This window comes from Mobula hypostoma, chromosome 9 (assembly GCF_963921235.1).
Source record: "Mobula hypostoma chromosome 9, sMobHyp1.1, whole genome shotgun sequence".
NCBI classification, from domain to species: Eukaryota; Metazoa; Chordata; class Chondrichthyes; order Myliobatiformes; family Myliobatidae; genus Mobula; species Mobula hypostoma.
In genome coordinates this window covers 37,348,989-37,372,493 of record NC_086105.1, presented here as the reverse complement: position 1 = coordinate 37,372,493, position 23,505 = coordinate 37,348,989, and the positions used below count along the sequence as shown (strand labels likewise).

Below are 23,505 nucleotides of genomic sequence, written 5' to 3'. Positions count from 1 at the left end.
ATACAAGTTATCAAGGATGTGATAACAGCACATTTGGAAAGCGGTGAAATGATCAGACAAAGTCAGCATGGATTTGTGAAAGGAAAATCATGTCTGACGAATCTCATAGAATTTTTTGAGGATGTAACTAGTAGAGTGGATAGGGGAGAACCAGTGGATGTGGTATATTTGGATTTTCAAAAGGCTTTTGACAAGGTCCCACACAGGAGATTAGTGTGCAAACTTAAAGCACACGGTATTGGGGGTAAGGTATTGGTGTGGGTGGAGAATTGGTTAGCAGACAGGAAGCAAAGAGTGGGAATAAACGGGACCTTTTCAGAATGGCAGGCGGTGACTAGTGGGGTACCGCAAGGCTCAGTGCTGGGACCCCAGTTGTTTACAATATATATTAATGACTTGGATGAGGGAATTAAATGCAGCATCTCCAAGTTTGCGGATGACACGAAGCTGGGTGGCAGTGTTAGCAGTGAGGAGGATGCTAAGAGGATGCAGGGTGACTTGGATAGGTTGGGTGAGTGGGCAAACTCATGGCAGATGCAATTTAATGTGGATAAATGTGAAGTTATCCACTTTGGTGGCAAAAATAGGAAAACAGATTATTATCTGAATGGTGGCCGATTAGGAAAAGGGGAGGTGCAACGAGACCTGGGTGTCATTATACACCAGTCATTGAAAGTGGGCATGCAGGTACAGCAGGCGGTGAAAAAGGCGAACGGTATGCTGGCATTTATAGCGAGAGGATTCGAGTACAGGAGCAGGGAGGTACTACTGCAGTTGTACAAGGCCTTGGTGAGACCACACCTGGAGTATTGTGTGCAGTTTTGGTCCCCTAATCTGAGGAAAGACATCTTTGCCATAGAGGGAGTACAAAGAAGGTTCACCAGATTGATTCCTGGGATGGCAGGTCTTTCATATGAAGAAAGACTGGATGAACTGGGCTTGTACTCGTTGGAATTTAGAAGATTGAGGGGGGATCTGATTGAAACGTATAAGATCCTAAAGGGATTGGACAGGCTAGATGCAGGAAGATTGTTCCCGATGTTGGGGAGGTCTAGAACGAGGGGTCACAGTTTGAGGATAGAGGGGAAGCCTTTTAGGACCGAGGTTAGGAAAAACTTCTTCACACAGAGAGTGGTGAATCTGTGGAATTCTCTGCCACAGCAAACTGTTGAGGCCAGTTCATTAGCTATGTTTAAAAGGAAGTTAGATATGGCCCTTGTGGCTACAGGGGTCAGGGGGTATGGAGGGAAGGCTGGGTTCTGAGTTGGATGATCAGCCATGATCATAATAAATGGCGGTGCAGGCTCGAAGGGCCGAATGGCCTACTCCTGCACCTATTTTCTATGTTTCTATGTTTCTATGTTTCTATAAAAAATAAATCTCAGAGAACAGTTCTCTGTTGAAGTATTGCAAGACACAGCAACAAAGAACAGATTTGGTGAAATACAAATATCTGTGGTTTCTTCTCATATTCCTTTTATCAACATGATAGTTTTTCTCTTTATCTCTTTCCACTGATAGTGCCTGGCCTGCCAACCATCTCCAGCATTTTCTCCTTTATTGTCAGATCAGGTGAAACTACTGAAGTGAACCAGAAATCAACTCAATCAGGTGAAACCTAGTCTGCAAATTGCTTAAACAAAGTGCTAGGAATACTCTGTAAATCAGGAAGCATATGTCACAGGAGAAAAAGAGTTTATACATCACGTTAATGACCTATCTTCAGAAAAGCTTTATCGCAGTGGAAGAGTTATCACTCAGTGCTCCTTTATGGAGGCATTAGTGAGAAAAGTGCAAAAAAAAGACATTAACTTAAATTAGGGCCAAAAAAAAGGCATTTAAATATGCACATACTACAGAGTTGTGACCAGCTTGTTGAAAGTGAACAAAATGTGTAGATTTAGCGGAGATATAATTGATAAACTGTGCAATCAATTGATTAGTATCGTATAATGTGATCCAATGTGTATGGTAACACTGGGAATAGGAAAGCAGAGGAATGTGTTAGAAATAGTAAATACTTGGTCCATAATAATGAGAGACATCTGGGGTTACTGCACAATATATTCCTGAATCCCTAAAAACAGTGGGATTGAATACCACAGTTGGGGAGAGAAATTAGGACCACTCATTCACAGAAAAGCTATGGTCATCCTGGAAAAAGTCATTGATTTTCATAGGCTATTTTTCCAATGTCTGACAGCTTTGACTGTGTATGGTAGCTATTTATCCAAGACCACAGCACACCATAAAACATTTCTAAAGGTCTTCAAGAATGTAAAGAATGTGCCATCAATTCTGTTCCTCTTTCATGATTCAGTCCAGAAACTGGTACAACTTGCTTCTCCTGGTATCAGGTAACTAAGTCAAACATTACAAGAATATTTTATAAAGTGCAACAGTCAGGAACGATATAGTTTTTGTTCAGACAACATCCTGCTTGTACTTCTCTGGAACTACTATTTAAATCAAATGTTTATGAGAGTTCTCCACCAGTGAAATATCTACATTTCACGTATACTACAGTCAACAGTTTGAGGCAAACATACCCTAACATAAAATAAAATCAAGACTGTGATATATATTTGATGTTCTTCAAAATACTTAAATTTATTTTAATTTTTCACAGTTTTTTACTCTTTTTGCTTTCTTCCTCTAATGTCATTTATCTGTCTTTTCTTAAATGGAATTGAATGAGTTTCTGCCAATGATTTTCTTGACGAAATCTGTTGAGGATGCCCAGAAAATCATAGAGTCATAGAACACGACAGCACTGACACAGGTCCTTCGGCCCATCTAGTCCCTGCCAAACTATTAATCTGCTGAGTTCCATAAACCTGCATCCAGACAATAGCTCTCCATACTCCTCCCATCCATGTACCTATCCAAATTTCTCTTAAATGATGAAATGAAACCAACATCCACCACTTCCGCTCGCAGCTTGTTCAACATCTCGCCACCCTCGGAGTGAAGAAGTTCCCCCCTTATGCTCCCCTTAAACATTTCACCTTTCATCCTTAACCCATGACCACAAGTTCTAATCTCACCCAACCTCAGCAGAAAAAGACTGCTTGCATTTACCCTATCTATACCCCTTATAATTTTGTATATCTCTATCAAATCTCCCCTCATTCTCCAGTAGCTGAGATGCAAGCTTGTTTGGCTTTTACATGGTTCAATTGATCACTAAATAATGCAGCATGCAGGAGCTTTGGGAACAATGATAAGCCTTTCACTTGTAGAATTTACACCAGGTCCTATTCCGGTCAATAACATCTGTAGTGCATCATTTATGTGTGAAGAGTGAAGATGTCAAATGTTCCTTCTGGTGTCCATGCTTTATTCTGGGAGTTTTGTTTTCTCAAGATGACTCTCAAGGTAGGGGAAATATAGCCCTTTCACTTCCTTGTTCCTCATTAATAGTGTGTCATCTTATCCCATATAATTGTTTTAAATATAAACGAATTAGAGATACAACATGAACATCCCTTTGGCTGTTTCTGATTTTCTACATTACACTGAACATTCATTTCTCTACCAAGTCATTTTTAAAGAACTGAATTAACCACTTTCATGAGACAAAGTGCATTTTAATATTTTGATTAGTGGACAATAATTCTGAATTACTGTAATATAAATACTACCATAATCAATACTACTGTAGTATGTGGTCAACTGAGCTCCTGTACTGAAAGAAGACTACAATCAGCTTATGCTGAATTTGTCAGAGAATCTGCATGTTACAATGGCATAGTCAATTATTTTCTACAAATATGTTTATATTTCTTGAATCAACTACAGTGGTTTCCAGGTTCTATCTTAATGTTTTCGCACTCTTCAGCCTTCCACTTTGTCCCAGGAATTAGCCCTGAGAAGGACACAATTTTACACTTATTGGTAGTTCTCCAGTTTCTTGCTGAAGCATGCCTAATTAATGGGAGCTACTGTTCCCACTGTTACAGGCCGAATCAAAGGTGGCACATGGGAGGATGATTGAAAATCTGATTGAATGCTGCCGCAACAACGATCTCTCACTCAACATCAGCAGAGCTAAAGAGCTGATTATTGACCACAGGAGGGAGAAATAGGGGGTCCATGAGCTGGTCCTCATTAGGGGATCAGAAATGGAGAGGGTCAAAAAACTTTAAATTTCTGAGCATTATCATATCAGAGGATCTGTGCTGAAACCAGCACCCAGGTGCCAGTAGAGGCAATGCCTCTACTTTCTGAGAAGTTTGCACAGATCCAAAATGTCATCTAAAACTTTGACAAACTTCTATAGATGTGCAATGGAGAGTATCCTGACTGGCTGCATCCTGGTCTGGTATGGAAAGTCCCATGCCCAAGAACAAAAAAGCCTACAAAAAGTGATGGATACAGCCCAGTCCATCATGGGAAAAACCTTCCCCACCATTGAGCACACCTATTATCAAGGACTCCCACCAAAGTTCCCTCTAATTTTCTTCTTACAGCTGTGCAGACCAACCATTGCAGGAAGGTTTTACACTGCTCAAAAACTGTGTGGCACTTTAAATGTTTCTTTTTTTTTAATATGCTTACTATGAATATTTAGAATGAAAATTGAAAAATCACATGCTTCTGATTTTATTAATTGAAGGGTAAAATGGAATAAAGTACAACAAGGACAATCTTTCACAGCTTGTAAACTTATGCTAGCTGCGTCCAAAGGCCACATGCATGGAAGCAATTCAGTTACTTCACTGCTGGGCACCCACGCAGCACAGAAGAACAGTGATCCCCACTATCCATGCCTTGCTCTCTTCTCTTTACCGCCATCGGGAAGGAGGTACAGGAGCCTTAGGTTCCATAGCAGGAACAGTTATTACCCTTCATCCATCAGGCTCCTGAACCAGCATGGATAACTTCACTCAGCTCAATACTGAACTGATTTAAAGACCTATGGTCTCAACTTTCGAGGATTCTACAATTCAAGTTCTCAGTGTTATTAATCTATTTATTTTGGTATTTGTAGTTTCATACATATCTCCTTTTATACACTGATTGTCCATCTTTTTTTGTGGTTTTTCCATTGATTCCATTGTGTTTCTTTGTACCTACTGTGAATGCCCGCAAGAAAATGAATCTCAGGGAGGTATATGGTGACATATAAAATATGATAATAAGTAAGCTTCGGTGATACATTTCCTTTAAACTGGTAGCGGTGCCTTTGTAGGCAAGCCTATTAACCAGTCCCCTTTCTGAGCCGCTCTTTCAACTTCTCTCTCGCTCCAGTAAAACGACTCCGAAAACCTGAGATAAATATTTGCCTTCAGGTCTTATTTCGTGTCTCAGATCAGTGCTTTAACGCACGTGAGGAAATGTGGATCGGCTTTTAGCGTTCTAAATAATCTATTTAAATAAACGTTGGACTCAAGAATATCTGTACTGAGAGCTTATTTGACTCCCCAAGCCCTGCAGCCCTTTCTTTTTAATCCTGATGGGTTCCCAGCCCCCCAAACGAGCCCATTGCTATTGACAGCACAGCCTCACCATGCGTTCCTTACTTGCTGTGTAATGCTCCGTTCATTTCCTGACACTCTCCGGGACCTGAAGCAGGCGGTAAATCGGTTTCAGGTGACACTCACTGTGATTGGTACTCAGACTGGTTTAGACCTGCACCTGGCGCACAGGTTGTGTCTCGCTGACTTCATTTGCTTTTCGTCCCACTGAAAAGAACCGCTGGTTTTTCCTGCTAACATGAAGATTGTTTTATCGCTGTTGGCTGTTTGGGTCCCATGCATCTTATGCGACCGTGAGTTGATTGCTTGCGTTTACACTCAGATTCAAATAACTTTGAAATTGTTCGTGTGTGTTATCCCACCACGTTAGTTTCAGGCTATTTTAGAGAGAGAGAGAGAGAGAGAAAAGTCAAAAAGTTGTTGAATTTGTATGTTTTAGCTATGAACTTCAAGCCGGAAATCCCGCTGACTACTTCTTTCCGGGGTCTCCGCACTGCTACCACCGTGACCCTAAGCAAGCCTGTCTGTGTCTTTATTGGCGGCGATATCGTTGAAGTTTTTGGAGTGCAATCTACCGCGCCCTGTGAGTATTGAGCAAATCATGCTTGGCTAACTAGGCTTCTCTCGCGAATAACTAGTTTCTTTTCGATCTGATGTTAATTCACCAAGAACTTGAAAGTTACTATCATGAGGCTTGGAAACTTCCACAAATGGATGTATAAGAACAAAGAAGCAGTAATTGGTCTATTAGTCCCTTGTAAGCGCGAACTTCCTTCAAGTTTTTTTTGCACACTAATCACGTATCCCTTAATGTTTTTTTAAAATATCGATCAGTGGAACTACTATAGTTTGATTTGACGGAAACCTGGAACTTATCAACTTGTTTTGAAGAGACATCCTTGATGTAGCGAAACTGTCCCACTGAAACTCTAGGTCCCAGCCCATGGTAGTCTTAGATCAAATGTTGTCTCAGTTTAGATGGGTATTTGTTCTAATTTCCCGTGTTCTTGCTTTCGGTACAGTTGGGTCTCATTTGTTCAGATGGTAGCTCAAGTTGAAATTCAGGATTCTAGAATGGGCGTGATGCTTGCAGAGTCATTCTAAGTTCCCTAATATCCTCTGAGTTGGCAGTGAAATAATAGAAGAGGTTCTTTAACTGACAAAGACCCTGTCCGTAGATGGTTGACAAAAATCCCAAGCAGTATTTCCTTTTCTTCGTAAGTTTCACCTTGGTGTCCTGTCCGACAAAACAAACTTTTCTGGTCAATTATTAGTTGGTGTAGTGAGAGCTGGATGTGTGCATGGAGATTGCCATGTTCCCTGTATTATGGATATTTGAGCATCAGAGCTGAGGATATCTTCAATGCAATGTGGCAGGTGTAATATAAAGGCAGACGTTTTCATATGATTGCAAGGTGGTACTGACATCTTCAGCAGTTTATAGATATTTCAGACAAATTTGTTTTGCTTACCTCTGAGGCAAACTTAGTGTCTCAGCTGCTACTGCTGAAAAGATATCAACTAGGACCTATTAAATATCTTGTTTTGGATGCCATTAACAGGTTTGTCACCTGGCCAATTTTGTTCTCTCCAAACTCACTAACCAATGATTTTGTGCTTCCCAAGGGTCACAGTCTAGTAAATTGGACTGTGTCTGCCTCAGCACTTAATGCCCATCTGAGTTTCCCAGAATTTTGGTTTTCACATTTGTTCTCTCTTTTGCATTTCTAATGACAGATCAACAAAACGTAAAGTTAACTGTGTATCTCTCCCCTGATCCTGCCCTGCTTGTAATTGCCATTCCTGTTCTTAGGCCATGAATAAATACAAATCAACTGTACTTCCAACTATTTGTTTATTTTGTATGTAGTGATGCACTAAGATCAGAATAGACATTGAGATTTTAGCCATTTTAAAGTTCAGACTAATGAAAAGCACATTTAAATATAACTAAAAATAAATTTCAGTGAGTAATTGCTTAAAGGAAAGTGTTCACTGTTTTTAACTGAAAGTTCAAAGTACTTACATACATAACCCTGAAGCTCATGGTCTTGTGGGCATACTCAACAAATCCATTGAATAATAACTGTAACAGAATTCAATGAAGGACCAGGTGGACTTTAGTGTTAAACAAGTGTGTAAAATACTATAGACTAAATACAAAAAGAAATGAGTATTTAAAAAAAACAATAAATATTGAGAACGTGAAATGAGTCCTTGAAACTGAGTCTATAGGTGAGGGCTAAGATCCCATTTTGGAGCTTGTTACGTGGTGTGGAAATTTGTCTGAGGTTGGAGTGCTGGGAAAATTAGGATCTAATTGGACCTTAGTATTGCCCCTTGTTTTCCAACTGAGATATTAGGGAAGCTTTTTGGGATTATGTTCTGTTGGGTTAACTATAAAAGTTATAACAATTCAGAGTGATAACTAGATTTAACTGGTTTGTACAAATATGCTTCTTGCTTTACAAGGAAGCTTGATAATTAAGAGCCAATGTCATTGCAATTCATCAAATTAAGATTGTTTTCATTTTTTTTGTTTCCTTTGCATTTGCTGTTCTGGTTTGTTTTTATAGCTGAGATCGGATAAGAAGGTATGAATTATTTTTTTTTGCCTTCTCTAACATAGCTTGAAATTGCTTTCATCAGAGTAGGTAATTTTCCCCAGGACCCATGGAATGTTGAAATGTAATGCTGCTGGCCCTGATCTGCAGCTGCTGAATTGTCTATCACTGATTTTTTTAATCTGCAGTGTGTGCATTAATTAATATAAGCTATTCTACTTGAAATTCAGGTTTGCAAGAGTCATTAACCTGAAGCGAGGGAAGGCAATGAACCTCTGAAAGTACTTCTAAATAATTTGCTCCCTCTTGTCATTTAATAAATTATACCCCAAATAATTTATCAGCTTTTAGATACTGTATCTCAATGAACTGAAATAGCTGAACTGATCATTTAAAAAATATTTACAGCAATTAAAAATAAAATTGGCAATAGCAACGTCAAATCTTACCAGGAATCCCGAGGTGGTGAACTTGAACCATATCATGCTGGAAGATTTGGAAATCCACTGTGTACATCTCTACCATTCAGGATAAATGCAAATCCTGTGTTGAGCCCAGCAGAAATAGATAGCTATCTCTTCAGAGCTGGAAATGATGTTAAGTGTCTGAAGAAAATTGACGATGGTTCTGGAATCTGCAATGCCCCACTTAATGGAAATGCATCTTACAGGTAAGCAGATTTACAAAATTAACATAGTTGTCATTATTTTTACCTACATATGTCCGAAATGTGCTGGAAGACTTGATTAGGCATGATGAAACAATTTTTAGAAGTTCAATTTGCACTAAAGGTAGATTTTCATTGGATGTTATGTCTTTTGTGGAGCTTTGGTGGGTATTTGGGAACTGTGCCAAGGAAATCGAAACGGTTGAGGAGCAATAATTCTAGGGCAGATTGTAAGCTGACAATTAAGAGTATGACTTTGCACCAGATGTGCAGAGAGATGGGGTTAGATAGATTCGTTATTTTAAAATTACAAATGTAGTTCAGATATGTGACTTGTCCAGAAACGCACCTGTCTTCCCAAATGCATCTGACCTATTTATTTCAAAAACTTTGAATTGCGTTAGTGGTAGTAAACTTTCTGCCTTGTGTGAAAACAACTTGATCATCCCTGAGCTTAGATTCAAAAAGATCAACTTTTTTGATATTAACATTGTCTTAATAATAGTGACTTTAGATTCTTTCACACCTGATGTGGGATAGAATGACCTTCAGAAAGGTATCACCTATGGTCAGGATATGGATTTGGCCCAGATTAATGTTGTCTTGGCTGAATGTTTCCGAAGTATTGTAGTGAAAGAAGTTCCATCCATTCACTGGTTTTGGCTATTGCCAATCCTGCAAATATCGACTGGCATCTCCCTAGGACCAGGGGTTTAGATGGGGTGGAGTTTGTTAGGTGTGTTCAGAAAGGTTTCTTGGCACAATATGTAGACAAGCCTACAAGAGGAGAGACTGTACTTGGTATTGGGAAATGAACCTGGTCAGGTTTCAGGTCTCTCAATGGGAGAGCATTTTGGAGATAGTGATCATAATTCTATCTCCTTTACAATAGCATTGGAGAGAGATAGGAACAGACAAGTTAGAAAAGTGTTTAATTGGAGTAAGGGGAATTATGAGGCCATCAGGTAGGAAATTGGAAGCTTAGATTGGGAACAGATGTTCTCGGGGAAAGGTACGGAAGAAGTGTGGCAAATGTTCAGGGGATATTTGTGTGGAGTTCTGCATAGGTACGTTCCAATGAGACAGGGAAGTTATGGTAGGGTACAGGAACTGTGGTGTACAAAGGCTGTAATAAATCTAGTCAAGAAGAAAAGCTTATACAAGGTCAGAGAACACACATCAAAGTTGCTGGTGAATGCAGCAGGCCAGGCAGCATCGCTGGCCTGCTGCGTTCACCAGCAACTTTGATGTGTGTTGCTTGAATTTCCAGCATCTGCAGAACTCCTCGTGAAAAGGTTCCGAGGGTTAGCTAATGTTAGGGATCTAGAAGATTATAAGGCTAACAAGAAGGAGCTTAAAAAGGAAATTAGGAGAGCCAGAAGGGGCCATGAGAAGGCCTTGGCGGGCAGGATTAAGGAAAACCCTAAGGCATTCTACAAATGTGTGAAGAGTAAGAGGATAAGATGTGAAGAATAGAACCTATCAAGTGTGACAATGGGAAAGTGTGTATGGAACTGGAGGAAATAGCAGGGGTATTTAATACTTCACTTCAATATTCACTATGGAAAATGATCTTGGTGATTGTAGTGCAGACTTGCAGCAGACTGAAAAGCTTGAGCATGTAGATATTAAGAAAGAGGATGTGCTGGAGCTTTTGGAAAGCATCAAGTTGGGTAAGTTGCTGGGACCAGATGAGATGTACCCCAGGCTACTGTGGGAGGTGATTGCTGAGCCTCTGGTGATGATCTTTGCATCATCAATGGGAGATTTCAGAGGATTGGAGGCTTGCAGATGTTGTTCCTTTATTCAAGAAAGGGAGTAGAGATAACCCAGGAAATTATAGACTAGTGAGTTAAGTTGATGGAGAAGATCCTGAGAGGCAGGATTTATGAACATTTGGAGAGGCATAATATGATTAGGAATAGTCATCATGGTTTTGTCAAGGGCAGGCTGTGCCTTACGAGCCTGATTGAAGTTTTTGAGGATGTAACTAAACGCATTGAAGGTAGAGCAGTAGATGTAGTGGCGCAATGGCATCAGCACTGGACGCCGGAGTGAAGGCTCCCGAGTTTGAAACCACCCCCCCCCCCCGCCAAAGCATGCTTTCCATCCGTGCCGGGTTGAGCGTCGAGCTAGCCACTCGGCTTTGTATTTTTTTTTAAAAAAAGGGGTCGAGTCAGGAACATTCATATCGTGACCCAGTTAATCCAAAAGGAGACCAATCCTGACACCACACGCAAGACAAGAATGGCTGACTGTCTGGCGCGATATGCTTTTAAACAAAAAAGTAGGTGTGTATATGGATTTCAGCAAGGCATTTGATAAGGTACCCCATGCAAGGCTTATTGAGAAAGTAAGGTGGCATGGGATCCAAGGGGACATTGCTTCGTGGATCCAGAACTGGCTTGCCCATGGAAGGCAAAGAGTGGTTGTAGACGGGTCATATTCTGCATGGAGGTTGGTGACCAGTGGTGTGCCTCAGGGATCTGTTCTGGGACTCCTACTCTTCGTGATTTTTATAAATGACCTGGATGAGCAAGTGGAGGGATGGGTTAGTAAATTTGTTGATGACACAAAGGTTGGGGGTGTTGTGGATAGTGTGGAGGGCTGTCTGAGGTTACAGCGGGACACTGATAGGATGCAAAACTGGGCTGAGAAGTGGCAGATGGAGTTCAACACAGGTAAGTGTGAAGTGGTTCATTTTGGTAGGTCAAATATGATAGGAGAATATAGTATTAATGGTAAGACTTTTGGCGGTGTGGAAGATCAGAGGGATCTTGGGGTCTGAGTCCATAGGACGCTCGAAGTAGCTGCACAGGTTGACTCTGTGGTTAAGAAGGCATACGGTGTATCGGCCTTCATTAATCATGGAATTGATTTTAGGAGCTGAGAGGTAATGTTACAGCTATATAGGACCCTGGTCAGACCCCACTTGGAGTACTGTGCTCAGTTCTGGTCACCTCACTATAGGAAGGATGTGGAAGCCATAGAAAGGGTGCAGAGGACATTTACAAGGTTATTGTCTGGATTGGGGAGGATGCCTTATGAAAACAGGTTGACTGAACTCGGCCTTTTCTCCTTGGAGCGACGGAGGACGAGAGGTGACCTGATAGAGGTGTATAAGATGATGAAAGGCATTGATCATGTGGATAGTCAGAGGCTTTTTCCCAGGGCTGAAATGGTCACCACAAGAGGACACAGGTTTAAGGTGCTGGGGAGTAGGTACACAGGAGATGTTGGGGTAAGTTTTTTACTCAGAGTGGTGAGTGCGTGGAATGGGCTGCCGGCAACGGTGGTGCAGGCGGATAAATTGGGTCTTTTAAGAGACCTTTGGATAGGTACATGGAGCTTAGATAAGTAGAGGGCTATGGGGAAGTCTAGTAATTTCTAAGGTAGGGACAAGTTCGGCACAACTTTGTGGACCAGAGGGCCTGTATTGTGCTGTAGGTTTTCTATGTTTTTAAAGACATTGTGTAAGGTGGTCAGGAAGATGCTGTTCACCCATTGGCTAACTACACAAATCCACAGATTTTACTAGATTACATTAGAGTAATCTATCAGCAAATACTGCAATGGTACCATCACCCTGCTCTGTAATCTGAATATTTGTCACTCATTTGCACTTTAGCATACATTGAGGTTAATTTTTCACATTTTAAAGCTGACAACTGCTCATTATGCTGCATTTACTCCAATATTGCTAACTTCAACCATTTTAATTCCTATCCCCATTCCCATTCTGACATGTTGGTCTATAGCCTCCTCTTTTGCCACAATGAGGCCAATCTTGGTGCAGCAGCAACACCCATATTCTGTCTAGGTAGCCTCCACCCTGAGGGCATGAACATCATTTTCTCCTTCCAGTACTTTTTTTGTTCCCCCTAGCAGCCCTCATTTACATGGTCCATTCTTCTTTCCTATCAGCTTCCTTCTTCTCCAGCCTCTTACCTTTCCCACCAACCTGACTTCACCTATCACCTTCTAGCTAGTCTTCCTTCATCTCCCCCATCTCTTTAATTCTGGTATCTTCCCCTTTCATTCCAGTCCTGAAGGAGTGTCTGGGCCTGAAATGTCAACTGTCTGATCATTTCCATAGATGCTGCCTGATCTGCTGAGTTCCTCCAGCATTTTTTGTGCATTGCTCTGGATTTCCAGCATCTACAGAATCTCTTGTGTTTCTAATATTTATGTTTTGTATTATAGGTTTAAGTTTGCTCTACGTAACTCTACCACACGTTTAATTGTAAGTGAAACACTCTGGTCAGAACCCATCTCTCTTATACAAGGTGAGTACACTTGCATCTGAGAATGCATTTAGTAAGCAATACCATGATGTCATTGCAGCTCAATGTTTGCTACTGATGGTTTTCAGAACTTCAACAGACTTTTTTCTAACACCTTCCCTCAGCTGTGGTACACTGCAGACTAAGAAGTTTGTTTTAAAATGGGAAAGGATGCAGGCAAGTATCTTATAATAGAGGGTTGTACCAGCCCTACTTAAAAGCTTCATAAAGGAGGAGGGACAAATGCCCTATTGTAAAGGCGCAAGTCGTGGTGATATAGGGTGAAGGTAGACCAAGTCTGTGCTGACCATTTAAGCACCTGTTTACATTAGTCCTATTAAATTCACTTCCCATTTATGGCCTCACTCAATGCACTGCTGTCATTGTCGTGGCTATCCCTTGAGGTCGAGGATGATGGTCTTTAGTGCTCCCGTCGCCCTCCCCCGATCGCTGAAAGACTTGAAGAAGTGGCCCACAGAGCGAAGACACCTGTGCATGTACTTGTTTAATGTGTACTTGATGTTGCACTCCAAGAAGCAAACGATCCTTCACAAATCAACCAACTGATTCCAATGGCATGGAAACCACAACGATTGGAGCTGATGGATTTGTTGCAGCCTTCATCCGCCTTCACAGCTGTGGAGTTCGAAGTAACTTCATCCGCCTGTTCCACCATTGAGGTCTTGGTTGGATTGTTCTTTGTCAGGGACCTCACCCTCAACCTTACCGCCATAGGTGACCCTACCAGGAGCATAGCTCCAGACGGCATTGATCTCAGGACCACACAAGCCTCTCCACCGCGACAAGGTGACAATCCCCAAGAAGTGCTGCTGTAGAACCACCTGACTGCAATTATTGTAGGCTGTTGCAAGCCAGTGAAAATGCCTTCCAGGTCTGTCTTAATCCTTGCATCATTTTAACATTTTAATTAAAATCATCCCTTAAATTGTCTGCTTGCATCTTCACCAGCACTGCTCTGTAATGTTCTATTATAAAATAATAATGTACATAGAACAAATTTATTCACTGCTGTTGTATACCTGGTTAATTTTGTTATTTAAGAATTACATGGAGTGGTGTGGAGTCAGGTTCTAATTTTGCTCCTTTGAGTCAAATGGTGCCCTGGAAAATTTCCCTGAAATGCTTTGTTTTCTGGCAGTTCTGACAGCTCACTGCATTTGGAGTGCTGCAATGGAGGTGCATGTTTAAGCCTTTGTTCCCTTGGAAAGAAATAAAAATCTTGATAGCACAACTGAAAAGCAATAGTTATTTCTGACACCCTGGATCATAGTTGGTCCTAGCTGGTCCTCAGGAATATTACAGTTAAATAATTCCTATGTTGTCAGAGCTTGCTATGTGCAAATAGCTTCATATTGCAAGCAAAATCTATATTTCATTGGTTGGAAAAACAACTCTTTGAGGATTTGCAGTGCTTTAAAACAAATCAATGTATTTGCTTTACATGGAATAGAACTTTTTCCAGAATATACATGTAAGAAAGGAATAGAAAAGTTTTGCCAGTCATGTTCGGAGAAGTTTCATTTAGTTTTTAGAAATCAATAGACAATTTAGTTTTTCTTCCCACCCACCACCATATATTTTGGCCTCCTCCATTATCGCTTTGAATCTGCAGACCACACTCCCAAATTGTCTAATGGTGAAGCAAGAGTCACTCTTGGCCTTGAACACATTTGTATGTGAAGACAAACATGAGAAAATCTGTAGATGCTGGAAATCCAAGGCAACAAACACAAAGTGCTGGAGGAACACAGCAGGCCAGGCAGCATCTATGGAAAAGAGGAAACGACCAAAGTTTTGGGCTGAGACCCTTCATCAGGGCAGTCCTGATGGAGAGTCTCTTGGCCTGCGAAGTACCCCTTCCCCGTACACAGATGCCAGATTTCTGTGAAATGAGAATTTGTCTGCCCTGACCGGGGCAAATATTCTCAGATGATCTACCATATTAACTTCCTCCAGATCTGCAATCACTTTCCTAAAATCTTCCCATGGATTTTGTCCCTTAAAGATGTTGGTAGAAAACTGGGAATGCAGGTATTTGTAAATCACATGTTAACTGATATATGGCTCTAATACACAGGGGAATTGGGCTCTCAATGAAATTTCACCCTCTTTAAACTGGAAAAAATACTAGAAATTATTTGAAATGCATGCATGAAGTACTATCTCTTAATAGCAATACTATTCCTGGCTGTTCCTAATGATAAAATAGCCTAAATCTGCCCCACTGCCAACTTTGCTCTACAAATTTTGCAAAGTGTTATAACTGTGTTATCTGCTTCCAGATAGAGAGACTAGGTACAGGTTGAGCACCCCTTGTCTGAAATGCTTGCGACCAGAGGTATTTCAGATTTGAGATTTTGGAATATTTGCATCTATGTAAGAGAGAGCTTGCGTTTGGGACCCAGGTCTAAACATGAAATCCATTTACATTACATATACAGCTTATACATACACCCTGAAATTATTTTTACAATAGTTTTGATTCTGTGCATGAAACATGTGTGTACATTAAACCATCTGAAAAGGTAAGCTAATACTACCTCAGCTGTTCAGGTGGACTGTCAATGGCTGTTTGGCATCGCCATCATTCCCAGCTCCGAATCTGTATGCCACTGGTAAGCAGACTTTGTCCTGTACTTGTTCACACGTATATAACAATAAAAATTATTATATACCATAAATATAATGTGTGGAGGGTAACAAAATCACAGAAGCATCAGGAGAATACCTGAATCAGCTGTTGAACAACAAACAATGGCAGGCTACATCTACAATGATTTGAAAAGTTACAGTATACTGTATTTGTATTTTACTTGGGTTTTATGCAAGATAAAACAGATTTAATTATAGGGTAACTGTAATGAAAACTGGTGGGGGGAGGCAACATTCATTTTTAATACAATAATGACGCTGGTCCTTTTGCACTCAGACAAGATTTTAGGTGGAGATGAAATTCAGATTTCGTGCAGAAACAATGTTTTTAACACCAAAAAAAATTCTTACAAAAGAAAGGTGGCACCAAGTACTACAACTACATCTGGTGTGAGAAATTTGAGGGAGAGGGTACATTACCATTTTGAGGAGGAACTTCAGAAGCGGTTGAGGGACTTGGAAGCGGATGCTCTCGGGGTCAGGAGGCACTGTGCTGGATGACTTATTAAAATGTTTTTCCAGTGTTGTCTGTCTCTGACAAGGGCTCTTGTTGTAATCTGTTTTATTTTATAAACTGACATGGTTTCTTTTTCTGTTCTAAATACACACAGCTCTAGCCCTTCAATAAGTCCATCACACATTTTCACCATGTTGTCTAAGGACACCTTTTCTACTGTGTTAACAATATCATCTTCACTATTTGTGATCAGCAGGCACTTTATCACCACAAATCTTTAAAACTTTAATCCCATGCCTTAAATTTCTGCAACTAACCCGATGGATATTAAGTTGCATTCAATTTTCATTTTGTCGTGATAGATCTTTGCTTGTTTCATGAACAGCGTACTATTAAGTGGCATATCTTCACTTCAACACTGAATCCACTTTTTCAATATGAATTCAAGGTCTTCATTTTTCACTTCACTTCAGTGTTTTTCTATTTTCCATTAACTTCTGTTCATTGCTTTCAGCAAAGAACTTCCTACAGTTTGTTCTTCTGTTTCTTCAGGTCATAAATGGTGGTTGTTCCAATGCCATACTCCTCTGTCAGATGCATCACACTTACACCACTGTCAAGTTTCTCCAACAACTTGACTTTCTATGTTTATAGATAAATATAAATGCTGCTTTTCCTTTTCACTATTACTCACAGGGGCAACTGTTGGCCTTTTTGACATTTTCAACAATATTTCAGAGAATAAAGGCAAATCACATGGTAATCACTGTGAGTAATGCACAAGGGTCTGGCTTTGACTGCTGAAAACTGGCACAAGCAGAGTATTTGAGGTCACTTCTCAGAGCAGTCTGATGCACAAAGACCTGCGCGTCACCTGGGAACTGTCCCGGCACCTTGTGGAATTTTCCATTTGTGGCATCATGTCATGGTGAACAAGAATTTTGTGATCTTACAGATTTTGGATTTTCGTACCTGTAAACGTTGAAGTATTTGCAACATTGGTATTGCACCAACACGAATGAGGACAGGCGAATCATTTATCTAACAGTGAAATAATAATGGAGCAAGCTTGTTTTCACTGCTTTTTAAATGCTACCTTTTGCAAACAAGAGTTGTTATTTTTGCTCTTCCTGCAGTGCCATAAATTTTGCTGGTTATAGTGCTTGCATCTTCACTCTAGAATCTGTAGGGTTATTTTACATAACTATTCTAGATCCATTTTATCCGCGAATGTTGCCTAATTCAACCTTTGTCTTCAGCTTCTGATTATAGAGTTATCAATACCCAGGTAGGCTACAGAACAGGAGGAATGGTGGTGATCACAACTATTCTCATCATTCTTCTCTTCCTTATCCTGTGTGCCTTTGTCATCTCGCTTGTGATTTCGTGAGTATAGAAAATCTCTGAACTAATACCTCGCAATTTTAAATTCCAAGCCATGTTTATAGAACGTGAATCGTAAAGCCTGGATTTGACTTTTACGTTTTGGTTTAACTAAATGCTTTTGTTAGGTGCTTTTACTTATTGATATCACAGATTTGTGTTTCTTTGATAAAGCTGCAAATGCATAAGTTTAGTTTTATAACTGTAAATAAATTCATAATACTTATGCAGATTTTCTCTTCTGTTGTGACCTACTCAAGTGCTTCCACTGAGATGCCCAGTAACAATGTTGACAATGTAGTATATTCCATTGCATGTTTGCTGATGCCCTACAATTGACACACAGTTGGTGTTTCTAACTTGAGGTCTCAGTGTTTCTCTCGGATCGATACAGCTCTACTCATTTCTCTCCTCGACCCCCACCCCAAAAAGAAAGTGAGAAACTGAATGAATAAAGGCTGATTTTAATTTTGAACAAGCAAAACCTGGCCTTCCAAGTCCAGCAATCTTATTGCTGGTGCTGTTTAGTGAAAGAATTTCAGACTCTTCAAAGTTTTTATTCGTAACTTCTGTCTAAAGCAGAACTTTGGGCACTGTTTCCTTGTGCCCAGCTTTAATATAAAGAGGAACCTGTGTTGTAACCAAGTTCATCCAAGGCCTTGTGACTTCCTGTATTTTGTAGTAATTACTGGAAGATACTTGGCCATGATCATATTTTGCAACCTTGCTCAAATTTGTGGACTATTATCTGCCAAAGGCTCCCTTCTCTTACCTAAAAGAGCGATAATGAACAAACTAAGCTCTCTGGTTGCTTAAGTATTTATAAACTAAATTTAAGGTTTTGAGCTTGCTCTCTAAATGCATTTCATCATGATTACTAGTCCACTGCCACATATTTAGCTGTTCCAGAACCTTCCTAATCATTGGCTAATGCTAATTATTGTGACTCTCAGGACCATGAAAAAGTACTGGTATTTGTTTGGAAGTTTCTTCAGGATTCAGGAAAATCCATGTACAGTATAACTAATCAGTGGATTTGACGGAGAGGGGGAGCCAGTATTTCTGAAAACTGGTCACTGGAACAAGTTATTATACCTCCTGGTGTTTGCTTCAATCTCCCATTTAATGAAATTGTATTTAATGTTGGCAATCTGCTGTACCTTCAGTTATATGAATGGAGAGGGTCCTGTAATAGAACAGCAGCCGGTTCCTAGGACCTACGTCACACATCACCGAAATGAAGACTACGCCGAAACTCTCACTACAGTAGGACCCAGATCTACTGCCCAGCAGCAGCCAACTGAGCCGTCACTTTATCAGATTATTGAGAAATCAGCTTAAGCTCCAGGGAAAGGTCATGAAAACATCTAAGAGGCAAGTGCTTATTGCTTGGGTACTCTTGGGTTGTGTGTTCAGAAGCTTAAGCTTTAATTAATTGGTGATTTCTTTAGGTGGGAGGTGGGGTTCAGCAGGAGAATAGGCCTAATAACTGGCCTAAGAGAACTCTTGGTATTGGATGCACTTTGAGTCTGCTGTATTTCGCTTCTCTAAAATTGTGTTTGCTAGTGAAAGGATCATGTGGACATGAGCAGTTTCATACCATTTAAGGGCGTAAGTTATTGGAGTCTCAGACTGCATCTTCTGTTTGCTAAGATAATTGAAAATCTGAGTTTGAATTTTCTAATTAATCCTTAAACCTCAATCTTAAAGTGGTTGTTTGCTGCTGGAAACCTAACCTTACTGATGAAGTGTGAGATTTGCCAGGGGTGGGGGTGTTCCCCTGGGTCCGCAGGATTCCTCCACCTTCTAAAGGCATGCATGTTGGTAGTTATTTGGAGCTGTAAATTATCTGTTTTACGTGGAGGGGATAAGTTGAGGAAATTGGGTTACAAGGAAAATTGAAGGAATGGGATGGTTATGTTCAGTCACCAGACATTGAGGAACTCTTCTACCTGGATTGTTTGGTGCTTCAGATCTTGGTGATTACAGCTGGTGGATTTAGATCAGATTGGTGGAAAATTGGGTAGATTTGAAAGCATTTTTCTCATTTAATGTCCAGTTCCAAATAATTTTAAAGTGCAGAAAAGTTCTATGTTAAAGGGAACTTTAATCAAGTTGGTTCTACTTGTTCTAGTCCTTGTTCTTGAGTTTTGTGAAACTAGCTATTGTGGGTGGATAGACATCTGATATTGAATTAGTGGGTGACTTCTATTATGAAACATTTACTGAAACTTCTACAATAACATCTCAGTAAACCCCTACCTTGTCTACATTCTTCAGGTCTTGAAAGGCATAGAAACATAGAAAACATACAGCACAATATAGGCTTTTCAACCCACAATGCTGTGCTGAACATGTACTTACTTTAGAAATTACCTAGGGTTACCCACAGACCTCTTTTTCTAAGCTCCATGTACCTATCCAGGAGTCTCTTAGAAGACCCTATCGTATCCACCTCCACCACTGTCGCTGGCAGCCCATTCCACGCACTCGCCACTCTCTGAATTTAAAAAAAAACAACAACTTACCCCTGACATCTCCTCTGACTATGTCCAGGCACCTTAAAACTGTGCTCTCTCATGTTAGCAATTTCAGCCCTGGGAAAAAGCCTCTGACTATCCACATGATCAATGCCTCTCATCATCTTGTACACCTCTATCAGGTCACCTCATCCTCCATTGCTCCAAGGAGAAAAGGCCGAGTTCACTCAACCTATCCTTATAAGGCATGCTCCCCAATCCAGGCAACATCCTTGTAGAGATTAAAGAATTTAGAATTGTAACAGATTGCAATCCCTGGGTTCCATTTAACTCAAATTTACTGAGATTGAGGCTCTTTCTGGCTGCAATGCTGCCATTTACAGATTTAGTTGAAACTTGCTGTAGTGCCTGGGGCAGGAGGCTAAAGGTATTTCAAAATTTGAGATGTACAAAGTTGTGTGACTAGGGCTAATTTATGAATTTTGTGTGTGATGCAGGTGAAGAGGGGAGAGAAAGTCTCACAGGATAATTTTTATGAGAACCTGTTGTAAAACGGGCTTTTATTCCTAATTTCCTTGCCTCTGCAGGTTCGCTATTTTGGGTTGAAGACAAGAATCTGCAGTGAGAAAAACACTGATGTGCAACACGGCTTCCTTGCCTTCCTTCAGGCTAAATTGCATAACTAGATTGCTAACCTGTTTGTACATATTCTGTGTAATGCATGGTGACTGTATGGGGGGAATTAAATTCTAATTGTGATTCAGTTAACCTTTGCGTACATTTGAAATAAAGTCCTAGTTGCTTGGGTTAGTGTGTTGGGCCAGGTTTCACTGAGGGGCTTGCCTCTGCTTTGTATCTTTGATATATATGTTTCAGCTTCTTCTCAGTATTTGTTGCTGCTAAAATTAGATCACCTAGTCTCCATACCAAAATGAAAATGTTATTCTTTTCAAAATACAGCAGCCATTGTGGGCACATGTTCTTTACTCAAGCCTCAGGTAGATGCCTTTTAATGCTCTGCATTCTCCATCAGTCTGTCCAGATCCCTCTGAATCTCTGGACACATTCTTCCAAAGTATTCTTATTATTGAACCATGTGGTTTTGCAGCAGCACACTCTAGGAATGTGTTATGCATATCTTTTAAGGGATGGTTCCTGAGGTCACGTCAGCAAGGCTAACTGCTATGAGAATTTGGGTAAAGTACAAATGATGGCATATACTGAAACTGACTGACATTGTACAGGTGTTTTGGAAAGTTCTTTTAAATAAATAAAATCTCAACCATAAAGTTTCTCATATCAACATGTTTCTCTCATTGGAACTAAAATTTTAAGTATGTATACTGTATTGCCAAACTTTCCTTATTTATCATTTCCATTCACTACTCCTTTACCATGATTGTAGAGAAATAACCACATAATAGTAATAATACCTTATTTACAGAGTATTTTTCATACAAATTATGTAGTTCAAAGTGCTTTACAATGGGATAGAGTGCAAACATAAAACAATGATGTTAGTTAAAAGCAAATTTAAATATATAGGTTTTGGACTGGTATTTAAGTGTCAACTTGAGTCTGCAGCCCTTGTAGTTTTAGGTATTGAATTTCACAGTTTCGGAGTGTTGTTTAAAAAAAGATAAACCAATGATCTTTTGAGGGAGAATGTTTAAATTTAAGAAACTGTGGAAGGAGAGCTGAAAGCTCAAGTGGGATTATAAAACAAAAGTGATTCTATGATGTACTCTGGTCCCAGACCATTCAAAACTTTAAAAACAAAAGAACTTTTAAAAACAATTTTAAAAGGTACAGGAAGCTAATGCAGAGTAGATGGGATGGGAGTGATGTGCTTCCTCATCCTGTTTTAGTTAAAAGTCTAGTAGCAGCATTCTGAATGAGTTGAAGGTTATCAATAGATTGCTTTTAAAGTTCATTACAATAATCTAGTCTCATCGATTATAAAGATGTGAATTAGTTTTTCAGTATCATTTGCACGACAAACAGAAGCATCTTTGCAATATTTCATAAGTGTAGAAATGATGCTCGAGTCATTCTTTGTAGGCTTTAAAATTCAAATCTGAATCAAGGATAACACCCAGGCTTGTACTTCTGTTTTTACAAGGGGAGCCAAGTTCTCAAGTTTATCAAAAAGTTTACCTTTGTTTTGGGACCAACTAAAAGTTCACCTTCATTTAGTTTTAGGAAATTATTGCTTGTCCACTTTGAGGTAAAAATGAAACCAATTAAGAGCGCTACCAGCGAGGCCAACCCAGTTCTCAAGGTGATCTGGGAGAATGTTGTGGTCAATTGTGTCAACAGCAGCGCTTGGATCTAGGAGAGCTGTAACTGACATGCTGCTTGCACCAGTGCTGAGCCTAAGGCCACCTACAATTTTGATATTAGTTGTCTCCGTGCTCTTTTTTTTCCCCTCTAAAACCTGACTGAAACTTCTCTAGAATATTGTTCTCATTCACATCTAGTACAATGACTTAGTTATTCTGTAAACCTGTGTATTTCATAAAATAATGTTTCCTGTCTTACCTGAACATATGAATCTTCAATTTATAGGGAAGATGTAAAACACTTACCAGTTCAGAAACAATTGGCGATTGCCCACTCTTGCACAGAATGTGTGACCTTTCAGGTTTAATTTTGGAGTTGTCCCTTTATAGGGGTTTTAGTATGATTAGCCTCTGACACAGGAGCTTTCAGTTCTTCTGAACCTGCTTAAAATCTTTCAATCTCTACCATTTTCCAGTTCTTGTAACGTCATCAACCTGATATTGTTCCTGTGCCCACTGATGAGTTGATCTACTGTCATATTTTCAGAATTTCCTTTCGTCATCCAGATTATTCAGTCTGGTGAACTGCCCCCTCTGCTGGCTGTACCTGGAAGGAACAGGAAGAAGCTGTTCCTTTTTAATTCTTTGCAAAGCAAGGATTGGAGGGTGGGGGTGGTGTTGGTGGGGAAGGAGGGATTTAAAAAAGAAAGGAAGCAGGAAAGTAGTGGAAGAGAGTATTGCTGTTCCTAAGAGTTAGGAGAAATATTAGCAATAAAAAATGACATGAATAAAATCTGAAGAATTGTGATGTACTAAAATTAACTGGAGGTTGATTTGGCATAAGTATTTATCACTGAGATATTCCAGAGTGAATTATGTTTGAGAGTATAAAGCTGCAGGTTTTATAGTCACTAAATAGAACTGTATATTCTGCTTGAATTAATAAGTTAAACAATTACCCAATTGCTGAAAAAAATCTAGTTTTATTTCCCTCAATTATCAGTTCTGGGAGCAGCAGGAAGCTGAAGCAGTTGTTTATTACGTGTTTTTTTTTGATTAAGAAAAGCTGGGAATTGTCTATGCATGGTAGATTTGTGTGGAATTCTGGGTTTACTCTTGAAACCCTGAAAGCATGATGGTAAACAAGGAAACCTAGCAAACACAGAGCCACACAACGACTTAACCCCCGAGAAAGATGGCAGCTTAACAATTGTAGCTACACTTGATGAAGAGTAG

The 23,505-nt window shown here is 40.0% G+C and overlaps 1 protein-coding gene across 1 annotated transcript; it reads left to right on the top strand.

Annotated features, from left to right (window-relative positions):
• Window positions 1–5,557: 5,557 nt before the first annotated feature.
• Window positions 5,558–21,277, top strand: LOC134352365 (uroplakin-3a-like). Its single transcript, XM_063059680.1, has 7 exons — window positions 5,558–5,773; window positions 5,920–6,063; window positions 8,453–8,714; window positions 12,915–12,997; window positions 17,384–17,510; window positions 18,674–18,881; window positions 20,575–21,277. Exons 1-6 carry the CDS (start codon window positions 5,719–5,721, stop codon window positions 18,846–18,848), a joined length of 846 nt encoding a protein of 281 aa, XP_062915750.1. The 5' UTR covers window positions 5,558–5,718; the 3' UTR covers window positions 18,849–18,881; window positions 20,575–21,277.
• The last annotated feature ends 2,228 nt before the right edge of the window (window positions 21,278–23,505 follow it).

Coding starts and splice junctions, on each gene's coding strand:
- LOC134352365 (XM_063059680.1), top strand. CDS start 5,719: ATGAAGATTGTTTTATCGCTGTTGGCTGTTTGGGTCCCATGCATCTTA. Junction 8,715..12,914: donor AATGGAAATGCATCTTACAG/GTAAGCAGATTT, acceptor TTTGTATTATAG/GTTTAAGTTTGCTCTACGTA. Junction 12,998..17,383: donor ACCCATCTCTCTTATACAAG/GTGAGTACACTT, acceptor CTTTGTCTTCAG/CTTCTGATTATAGAGTTATC.